This window comes from Maniola hyperantus, chromosome 20 (assembly GCF_902806685.2).
Source record: "Maniola hyperantus chromosome 20, iAphHyp1.2, whole genome shotgun sequence".
In the NCBI taxonomy this organism is placed as follows: Eukaryota; Metazoa; Arthropoda; class Insecta; order Lepidoptera; family Nymphalidae; genus Maniola; species Maniola hyperantus.
In genome coordinates, this window is record NC_048555.1 from 7,299,817 (window position 1) to 7,311,931 (window position 12,115).

At 37.3% G+C, this 12,115-nt stretch overlaps 1 protein-coding gene across 3 annotated transcripts in view; it reads right to left on the reverse strand.

Moving 5' to 3' along the window:
• LOC117991692 (ADAMTS-like protein 4) overlaps positions 1-12,115 on the reverse strand; it is a 95,253-nt gene that overhangs the window by 69,703 nt on the left and 13,435 nt on the right. For 2 of the 3 annotated variants that reach the window (XM_069505287.1, XM_069505289.1), the window contains exon 2: positions 3,998-4,263. In XM_069505287.1, the coding sequence (XP_069361388.1) occupies positions 3,998-4,041 (44 nt within the window). In that variant the 5' untranslated portion in view covers positions 4,042-4,263. Of the gene's footprint in view, positions 1-3,997; positions 4,264-4,917; positions 5,018-12,115 lie in introns of those variants that run through there. The other variant, XM_069505288.1, reaches the window with a different exon arrangement.

The window sequence follows — 12,115 nt, forward strand, 5'->3', positions numbered from 1 at the left end:
GGATTTACTAAATCGAAATAATATGTATAGTTTACCTATGTTTCGCATTTATATGCTACTAGCTTATGCTCGCGACTTCATCCGCGTGGACTACACAAATTTGGAACCCCAATTTTACCCCCTTAGAGGTTGAATTTTCAAAAATCCTTTCTTAGCGGATATCTACGTCATAATAGCTATCTGCATGCCAAATTTCAGCTAGATCCGTCCAGTAAATTGGGCTGTGCGTTGATAGATCAGTTACTCAGTCAGTCAGTCAGTCAGTCGGTCAGTCAATCAGTCACCTTTTGCTTTTATGTAGTTACATTATTAAATAGAAATGTGAGTCTGTCAGCTAGCTTTTCACTTGTGGCCCATCCGCGTATCCGATTTTGGAAGTGAACATAGGCTACTATTTTCTCAAAAAAAATCAAAGAAAATTAAAAAATCCGTGGCAATCCACGGGTTTTTCAAAAACCTAAACTTACGCGGACGAAGTCGCGGGCATTCTTTTCTTTTATTGTTTCTTTTGTTACCTATTCGTTCCTAAATTTTCTCTAACAACCTACGTACTAATTAGCGTAGGATCTATTACTTAATAACTAGGTATTAAAAATACCTACTAACAATTAAAAATAATCTTATTCTAGTATAAATTATTGTGTTTGTTATTATGTCTGAAGTCTGACTCTGAACGTAAAGTAAAAAATATTCTCTTTTATCTTAAACAATATGGTCTGGGGTCTCTACTTTTAAATCATGCAGATACTTAATGTCTACAGTAATTGGATTTACATTGTAGCTAATTCCGTTGTACACAATCTCTAAACTAAACTAAAATGGCACTTCTAAATCTATTGCTATCCCTTTCATAATGTAGCTTGCGGAAAAGGATAGCACTAGATTTAGACCTGTTAATTTAGTTTAGTTTAGAGATTGTGTGCAAGAGAATCGGCCCCAAGTCGGTGCCTTTTGCGTAATTTAAAACAATCTAGGTATTTATCTACCTACATACATACATATTAGGTACATAGCTACACCTGACGACGACCTCCCTGGCGCAGTGGTAAGCGCTGTGTCTTTATAAGTGACAGGTCTGCAGTTCGATTCCCAGCAGGGGCAGTTTGGGAATTCACAATTTCTAAATTGTATCTAGTCTGATCTGGGGCTTCGGTTATGGCTAGTATCTCTGGTGGCTAGTTATACCACCCTACCGGCAAAGCCTTCCCGCCAAGCCATTTAGCGTTCCGATACGAGGCCGTGTAGAACCCAAAGGGGTAAGTATGGGTTTAATTAACAAAAACTGCCATACCTACCCATGATGGAGGGAGATCGCACGAGCAGCAGTGAAGAATTCATAGCCACGACCACTCTGTCACGAGTGAACGATTGAGAAGAAGCAGCCATACCTACCCCTTCCAGGTTAGCCCGCTTCCATCTGCATCATCACTTACCACCAAATGAGATTGCAGTCAAGGGCTAGGTCGTATCGGAATAAAAAAATATATATTTCAAAATCGTCATCAGTTTCCATTAAGTTATTCAAAGCTGTTGTATGAAAAAAAGATAAACATTGAACTGAATGAACATTGTTCACACGCGATATTCAAATCGTTCGAACTCTACATAGGTATTCTTATTTTTATAATCCTGAATAAGCACGTGGTTCATGAATGGGAATATGATTTCTGTTTACTTTTACTCTTGAAGGAGTTACGAGTGGGCATAAAAAGTTTACCGTTCGACCGTGTAAAAACATTTGTTAAGGATAAATAACTGGTGATAGGGGGTCAAATGTTTGATGCAAGTCATACAATCAAAATCAAACATGGTATCCTTTTAAAGGGTACCTTGTCAAATAAGTAAGGAAACCTTTTATTTTAGTCATTTCGGTCTCCCAGTTTATAATTCTGCACGTAATATATAGTCCGCGACAGGTTGAGATAGCAATCGTGGTATGAGGTGGGGCCGGGGGGACGCTAGGCTCAAAAGGGCTAGAACCCAGAGCCGTAAAACCAGTTTAAAAAGGGGGGGACGCTCCGCGTACCCGCACGTCACCCGCGCACGCCCGCAACGCCCGCAACGGGTTAGCGCAAGCGCTGTGCGGGTGTGCGTGGCGTTACCTTCCCGGTTGCCATCTCGACCTGTCGCGTACCTAGGTACTGATTACTTATGACGGAAATCTTATCGGGCAAGACAAATTCGATTCGTGATACAGAAATTCAAAATACTAAATCTAATCTCTTCTTTAAATCTAAAAATTTTTACAAAAAAAATAAAAACCGACTTCGTTACACAAACACTAAAAATTGAAAAATAATTTAATTTATTACCGAATATATTATGTATACAAGAGTTAATATAGTTCCATAATAATACTTTTTGGTGCCGGTGCCAATTAGCTTTAGCTGCGCGAATCGTCTAGACTTCATATTTTTATGGGACTCCACAATGGCACCTCATTGGCACCGACCCCAAAAATTATTATTATGGAACTATATTAACTCTTGTATACATAATATATTCGGTAATAAATTAAATTATTTTTCAATTTTTAGTGTTTGTGTAACGAAGTCGGTTTTTATTTTTTTTGTAAAAATTTTTTATTTCACAATTTTTAGTGGCCCCATGGAATTATGCTATGACTGGTTAAAAATCTACTGTTTACTAAGCTATTACACTGATCGCGAGCAATTTACTCTTATCCGTTGAGGAGTTCCAGTATCTATCTTCGAAGATGTTCATCAGATCTTCACCAAATTGAAATGGGACCAACTTTGAAGTATACCCTTTCAAACAAAAAAAGAATTTTCAAAATCGGTCCAGGCGTTTTCGAGTAATCGGGGAACATACATAAAAAATAAAAAATAAAAAAAAAAAAAAAAGATTCCGACGAATTGAGAACCTCCTCCTTTTTTTGAAGTCGGTTAAAAATGCGAGCAAGACTATGACAAGAAAATGTAGAATCAAAAAAGGATTACTTTATTGGCACTCGCTACACCAGAAGTAAGTAGGTAGGTCATAAGGGCTTGCCTATTAAAACTTTTCCTCCGAACTCGTAATTTTCCAACGACCTAAAAACTACTACACCTATTCCAATTTGTGTTGCGGTTACCCTCATGCCATCAGCAAAGCCGTAAATTTATAGCAACAAACACATTTACGAGATGTATTTAAGTACCTAATACCTATAACTATTTTACTTTTGCAAAACACTTTCTCTGCGTAAAATATTGAAAGGAAAATTGTATACAATAGACAATGAATTGAAGTATACTATATATATATAAAAGTGAATAGTTTCATTTGTCTACAAAGTACGAGCAGATAATTCACTGATTTTATCACGTCATTTGCTTATTCCAGTACTATATAATTAGGCATACACAAACTTCTTTTATATTATTTTTTATGCGTCTATCGTATTTAATGGCTAGTACTCACTCAATTAAAAGATGGTAGGTAACTAGCCGTAGCCAATGTCTGCCTCTGATGCCCTTTCTATACTTATTTCCTAAACGATAAATAATAATAAATTGTAGTACATTAGTAGTTAATAATAATTCGGGCTGGTTAGAAAATGTTGGTATATATCTGCAAGCCTGCAACCCTGTACAAAATTTTCGTACCTACTGCACACAAAAAACTTCTTCTTCTTCCTTACCTTATCCCACGCTACGTGGGGTCGGCACAACATGTCTTCTTCTTCCACTCATTCCTGTCATTCGTCAACGTATTATCCACTTCTTTTTCACGCATATCCTCTTTCACGCAATCCATCCACCTTTTCTTTGGTCGTCCTCTCCTCTTTATTCCTTCCACATGCATACTTAACATTCTTCTAGTGACATGACTCTTCTACTGCACACAAAAAACTAGTTCTGGTAAAATAAACAGCAGGTAGGTATAGCTGTGTTGGAAAATTTTCTACTTGTGTCCTGCCAGTCAACCTTTGGGCATAGTCAAAAGAAAGGTAGGCATGAAAAAAAGGAAAGTAAGAAAATTAAGTTAAACTTACCAAAAAGGTTGCTTCCTCCAAATAAAATGTTTTCGTCGCTCCATTTCGCGGCAACACTATCTTGATAAACTTTTATGAAAAAAAAAATATTTGTCCATTTTAAAGTCCACAGTCTTTTGAACTCACAAATATTAAGTACTTTTTATATGCAGTATGTTAATATAAATCAGCACAATCATTCTTTATCTGTGGTCACGTCACGTGACTCCGCGAATGTTCCTCATATTATTTTGCCTTGACGAAAATCGTTCATCACTGATGTTAATCTGAAACAAAACAATATAATATAGTAAAAGTTAAAATTATCGTTCAAATAGATATTCGTGTTTATTTTCAGTTTTACAATACCTACCTTTGCAATTGATCACGTCTCTAAATTCAAAAACATAGGTGATAGGACTTTTATATAACCTTCCAACCCCCATTTCACGTCCTTAGGGGTGGAATTTTGAAAAGCCTTTCTTAGTGGATACCTACTCTTTACAAAGAACACACTCTACAAATTTCATGTCTGTAGGACCAGCGGTTTAGGCTGTACGTTGATATATACATATAAGTCAGTCAGTCAGTCAGTCAGGACTTTGAATTTTATAATACAGATATGCAGCATAGAGTAACTATGGCATTTAAGAGAAGTGTAGTACTAAGCAATAAGTAAGCGGTGATATCCTAGTGGTTAAAACCTTTATTCGGGGGGTCCTAGGTTCAAACTTGGGCACGCACTTTTCTTGCTTCAATCGTGAAGGAACCTGCATACATGAGAGTTATCAATAAAGTTCTCAAAGATCTTTGACGTCTGCCAATCTGCTAATCGCCGGCGGCGTGGTGACTTTCATTCTAAGAGGTGACCCGTTCTCGGTAGTAAGCCAGCGATGAGGTGATAATGATGATGATCATGATTGAATTAAAAGAGTAAGTACCTCTATTATTTTTCAAAATAAACACCTGCTATTCTAAGTTATAATAGAATAGATCTAATGAGACATCCAAATATTATTCATGAACACTACACAGCGTGTCTCCAGCATTATCTGCAAGTCAACAGTGAAGGTAAATATTCGTGGAGCGCATTACCAAACTGTTACGACACGCCTCACTGTGTCAGTGTGCTGAACTGGATAGCTTATCTATCTCCAGCATCACGCCGAGGAAGAGAGATAGCGAAAAGCGGATGTAAGATCTTAGACTACTTAGTTATAGCATTCCTACTCATGTGGTAATGGAGGATTTTCACAATTCCATACTTTTAAATATACTTAATAGTAATAATGCCTAGTATTTCATATTATTATGTCCTTGCTAATTTTTTAGCCTACTAAAATTTAATCCTACCGGCAGTAATGGCTTAGCACTAGCTTAGCTTGATATCTAAATATATGTATTGAGATAAAATAACTTAACTTGTGTAAATTCCGAAAATTAGTAGTTCGATTTTAAGAAAATATTAACGTTCGTCCGTGATGATATTTTTATGAAGTGTAGTCGGGTTTTTGTTTTGTCGTCCAGTGCTTGCTATGAAATAAATGCTTGGTATGAAAGACTGCATTGTATTGTGATAAACCTATTCTATAGCAATGATCTCTAAAAACATCCTAAAAGAGCTCATAAAATAATCTACTTTGATAAATAATTATCAACGTTGACCATATAATACAGGCAGAATCGATATCGATAAGTCAGTACTAGGCGTTAAAAATCTTTCCAATTTCTTACCTTTAAAAACCCTTTTCACATTTAATTTAACGCATAGGCATAAAACACAGTTGACAAAATCCTAACTCCAAATTCTAAGCAAGTCAAAATCTGAACAACTCCAAGTACGCACAAAGTTCGTAATCAAAGTTACAAGAAAAAGGTTCGAAATTCCCTGCCGTTCAAAGGGCCCCGCGCACTATGGAAAACGGGCGTATAGCAAAGGTGCCTTAACACGACTGGACATCGCCGCTCCCATGCCATGAGGATGGATTACTCCATACAATCAACCATAAGTGAATTCCAGATAATAGCATGGATACTGAAATTGGGCCCAATCAAAGAATTACGATCTCACCGAATGGGAAGGGTTTGGCCATAGTCCACCACGCTGGTCAAGTGCAGATTGGCGGTCAATTTTAATTTTATTAAATTACAAACAAAATCTAAAATGCTGGCGATGAAGCATCCATCCAGAGCAAGATGATTGAGGGACAGACAAACAAACAAACCCTGTCACATTTATAATTTCTAATACTAGCTGATGCCCGCGACTTCGTCCGCGTGGATTTAGGTTTGTAAAATTCCCGTGGAAACTCTTTGATTTTCCGGGATAAAAGTAGCCTATGTCACTCTCCAGGTATTTAACTATACCCATGCACAAACGCATTTATAATATGGGTACTTAGTAATTATTGGAAGTATTGGTAGTGATTTTTTTAATATTTTAACACATAAATAAAACAGAAACAATTTATCAAAGTATTAGCGAAATAAAGTTATGTAAATTTTACTGAAATAGAAAATTTAACAATCCACAGTAATTTAAAACGCAATAGAAAATACCACTACAGCGTGAAATTTACATACTGTCACGATAAAATATAAATCAGCGGTAAACACTTGATTCAATCATAGCGTAGCCCTGAATTCTAAGTGGCATTCAAGTAAATTGAACTTCATGTAAATTTCTACAACGGTTAGCTATTAAATGATAAATCTATTAGAATTTCTCTGGTTTGGTTAGTAAAGTTACCTTTACTCCACATACATTCCACACTAGTACAAATATCTATAATATAAAAAAGTACATCTGTGCCTTTCGTCAAAATCGGTTGAACGAATGGGTCGTAAAAAGGTGACAGACATAGAAACAGCTGTCTGCTAGCTTTCGTCAAAATCGGTTGTACAACCGATTTTGACGTAATTCGGTACTGAGTTTGATTCTCGGGGAAAGATGTAGGCTAGCTAGACTTTTAGTGAGTTTGTGCCGGAAAATCAAAAAGCTCCCAAGGATTTTTTAAAACCGAAACTTACGGGGACAAAATCAGCTAGTATAAGTAATAATTATAAATGCAAAATATGTCTGCTTGTCTGTCACATTTTCATGTCAAATCCGCTTAACCGATTTTGATGAAAGATAAGGATAGAAAAAGTTTGCATCCCGGGAACAGATAAGAATTGCTTTTTATTCCGAAAAATTACTAGTTCTCTCGGGATTTTTAAAAAGCCTAAATTCGCACGGAACCTAGTAACGTTATAATAAATTATACAAGTAGTATCTATCGATCATGAAAAATGAATCATTCAAGACCGTAAAAATCGCATTCGTCATTCAATCGTCAAGTCAAGTCGGTCACCAAACGATAACTGTCGATACTCGATTGCAATCACATGTCGTTGCATACGAAATTTAGTTTCTTTTTTGCAATAAACATAAAGGACCGCTTAGTTATTTTCTGGAATGTAAAAGTTTCATACAAAAAGGAAAGAAAATATTTACGAAAAATTGACATTTCATCTAAATCTCTCTTTCTATGTCTGGGTCTTATTCCTCATTGCCTAGGGTCGTGACCCCTTTCCATTAATCACATAATCGTATGGGTTTTCTAGGGATCACAGTATTCTTAAAATTAAGCAGTGATAGCCTAGTGGTTAGGACGTCCGCCTTTTAATCGGAGGTCGGGGGTTCGATCCCGGGCACGCACCTCTAACTTTTCGGAATTATGTGCGTTTTAATTAATTAAATATCACTTGGTTTAACGGTGAAGGAAAACATCGTGAGGAAACCTGCATGCCTGACAGTTCTCCATAATGTTCTCAAAGGTGTGTGAAGTCTACCAATCCGCACATGGCCAGCGTGGTAGACTATGGCCAAAACCCTTCTCACTCTGAGAGGAGACCCGCGCTCTGTAGTGAGCCGGTGATGGTTTGATCATGATGATGATGATGATTATGATAAAAATCGGAAAATTAATCCCGTTAAAATTAGTCCACCATAACGATTTCCTTTCAAAAACACCGTTAATTTCACATACATTTGGGGCACGAAATTCCCGAATCGCGTTCCGTGCCATACTTTCTCCAGCACTCTAGGTGGTCGAATACTATTTTATTAGTTCGGCATAGTTGTTTGATAAACTTTTTATAGTTCGTTGATGTTCTGTTTCACTTTGTTCCATTAGGGCATAAAATAAATAGCAGCTTCGTAATTTTTACTAGATTACTGTTGCTTGACTTAAATTCAAGTCAGTGTTTCCTTCCAATTATAATCCGGGTATTTTTAAAACAAGAGTGAATAGGCACCTTCTAGGCAAACGCGTCCCATCTTAGGCCATATCATCACTTTCCATCAGGTGTCACGCTGAATGGGCGGGTATGTAGTTCGAGGAAACCCTTGACATTTGGGTTCCACGGCGCTGGAATGGCGATGGAAAGCGCAGAGTTAACAGGTTGCCCATTAGGTGGACCAACAATATCAAACGAGTCGCAGGGAGCCGCGGGATTCAGGCAAGACCGTGGCGTCTGGAAGTAGCCTACAAGAGACTTCCAGTGCATGTCTATCGGTTTATGACGACGACGATCACGAATAATCAACTTTATGCAACAACACAATCGATCATGTTAGTTTTTTTAATTCTCTACAGTTGATGATTATCGATTGTTCATTGAAATCAATTGTGGATCGCCCCATTGATCACATTAAGCGCGACTAATGAGTCAGTGCATGTAAATGCATATGTAATTAAAGTGAAAGTCCTCTTCAAGGAAAGTCCTACATATTTGTTGTTATAATTAAGGTTCGAGCACGCATTTGTGATTGAAAGTATGACAGCCAAGCACCTACTTATCAGTTTTGATGAGGAGAAATTGAAATGATATAAAAAACCCTGTTTACCTATTAAGAATATTATATCAATGATATACTTTTTATCATCATCATCATCATCAACAACAACAACCGATAGACGTCTACCGCTGGACATAGGTCTCTTGTAGGGACTTCCACATGCCACGGTCTGAATCCAGCGGCTCCCTGCATCTTCCGTCGTCGATTTCGTCCGTCTACCTAGTGGGGGACTGGGGGTCTTCCAACGCTGCGCTTTCCAGTGCGAGGTTGACATTCCAGCATCTTGGGACCCCAACGTCTATCGGTTTTTCGAACTATGTGCCCTGCCCATTATCACTTCAGCTTCGCCACCCATACTTTTTATAATGCAATATAAAAATATACTTACCTAGTAATCATTACATGTAATAAGTCAGTCTACCCATTTGTCAATTTTCATGGCTAAACCGCCGCCACCGAACCAAGTGATGAAATTAGCTAGAAATAGTTTGCGAATTCCACGAAGTGTCAATCGAACGTCTATATTTTAAAACTTTTAGATATAAAAACAAAATTTCATTGAAACCTAGGTACATATTTATTTTTTAATCCCGTTAGTGAAGAAAGCTTGAATGAAACAAAACACAATACTTGCGAATAAGTCTGAATCGAGACCTCAATATGGGGTCAAAGGTAAGTGCCCTAACTGACGCCTGCTAAACATGATAATAGGGCCTAACTTGCCCATGCTACTAATTCGGAGTTTGTTTGAATATACAGTTACGGGCTATCATCGACTGTGTCGTGGTAATTGTAAATAGCGCAGTATTGTAGAAAGTAAAATAAGGGAAAATCTATAAAACAGACGTTAGACCTATCACTTTGTATGGTTTAGATTGTTGGGCCGTTGGGCGGTAAAGGGACGGATGAAAGAAGAGTACCTATTTTATTTTATTTTATTATAAAGGCACACAAAACAGGTTTCAGCTATAAATAGTCCCTACAGGAGACCTATGTCCAGCAGTGGACGTCTATTGGTTGATGATGATGATGATGATACATCTCGTGCTCTAATCACGCTACATTTTTGACGCGCCTTGTGCATTCAACGCTTAAGTTCTACCCACTGAACCGTGTCAGCATAAGAAATAACATAGAACCATTACTAATTAGCTAAGTAGTTTGAGCCAGCCAACTAGAAAGTGGCCCTTTGCAATCCAATGCACTGATGACAAAATTGCAGGCAGGAGCACGCTCACTTGCGGTTTCATTTCACCCAAACCGCGGCTAGAACTTGTCACTCGCTTTAGGCACTTGCGTCTGATATGCGGTTTCTGACCTTACGTCATAAAGTCTAGTTACTAGACCTTATAGGGTCGAAACGCACTGTGCGGTTAAATAAACGTATAATACCCACCTCGGTTCATTATACGGCAATCTAAAACACGACCCATATGCAAAAGTGTGTTTGTTTGTTAGTTGATTGATTTCTTGCATTACTAATTAGCAGAGTAGCTTGTTAGTTATTTAAAACTTGCGGTATTTGTATTTAAGTTTTTAGGAATGGAGAAGGCAACCCACAGTAATACAGTATTCACCCTACAGGGGTTGTCACGCGGCCCATTCATACGTCCTTAGTAACTAATGACTACGTAACATTGTAAAGGGCATATATTGTTAAAATTTAGAATTTTAAATAAATAAATAAATTAAATAAATTTCGTTGATTTAACCGAGTAAAGCTTGTAAAAGTTCCATCCAATCCTAATGGTTATTAAGCCTTAACAAGATCCCGATTAAGCCGATTGGCGTATAAAATATCTGACAATATTAGCAACAGCAAATGGGCGTTTCAGTAATCCAGCATTAAGGACTTGGACACATACAACGCGTGACGGAAACTTGATCAACGCTGCTCCTAGAATTTGTATCACAAAAGTTTGTTTATGAACCTATACCTACTACTTAATTAATATAAGGTCTGTAAATGGATTCATTAAACCAATCAGGTTATCGTTAGATGACGTAATAATATTATCACGTATTGTACCTACCTATAATTTTGTAACGATATTTTTAGTGATAATTTTATCACGTGACTGCAGAAAATAATAATTATATCTGCTCCGCATCAGTGAAAACGCATCCAAAGTACGTTTGTGCACGCATCCGTATTCGGTTCGTATTCGTGTTTGTATTCGTGCGATCCGTTTTTTGCTTCCGATTTTTTGCTTAGATAAAACACTAATACGAAGCAAATACGGATGAGTGCACAAACGCCCTTAAAACTATCACAAAATGCTTTTTCATTTTTAATCCGGATGTTTTTGGCTCACCACTCTACATTTAAAAAATCAGAAGTCGCGCTTGTGTGGATCGAAGCCTTAATAATAACGGATCATGAACCCTCCTTGAGGAAATTGCCAAGTACAACGCTAACGATATAGCATATGTCCGGTGTATAATAAGTACCTACTTTACTTAAGTACTCCTAAGATGTGCATGGACATTCCTGCCTCGATTACTTATCTTCCTACTATACTTTTGCTTTATATGATTACTAGATGATGCCCGCTACTTCGTCCGCGTGGATTTAAGTTTTTTATAATCCCATGGGAACTCTTTAATTTTCCGGGATAAAAAGTAGCCTTTGTCCTTCCCCGGGATGCAAGCTATCTCTGTACCAAATTTCGTCAAAATCGGTTGAACGGTTGAGCCGTGAAAAGCTAGCAGACAGACAGATAGACAGACAGACAGACAGACAGACGGACAGACACACTTTTGCATTTATAATATTAGTATGGATAATTTAAGGTAATATGGAAATAGCCCGTCACTCTGTCGTACCTACCCTACATACCTACCTTCTATTTTGTTTTTTTTGGGGTTCCTTGACCACTTAAATCAGATTTGTCAGAGATAATTTACTGTAGATTTAAACCTTTTGCCTGAGATCAGGCAAGTGTTTATAGAAGGTTTACAAAATACTCCTCGTTCTATAAAAATGTTGACAACCTGTCAATCTGAATGTGACAATTGCTTCAATTAATGTACTTATAATCAAAATAGTGCACGAGGCAACCCTATTCGTAACACAAATAGGGTTACCCGTAGTCGCCCGTGGTTGCCTTGCGTTTTTTTTATGTAAGTTACCCCATTATAAATTAGCTTAACGTGCTTAATAATTACACTTAAATATGTATAATTTCTGGGTGATACTGCAATTATTATTATTTTCAAAAATGTTATTAATAATAAGCATTACCAAAGACTGTGCTATGTTCGCATACAGGATCTATAAAGTTTGTATTGTGCGT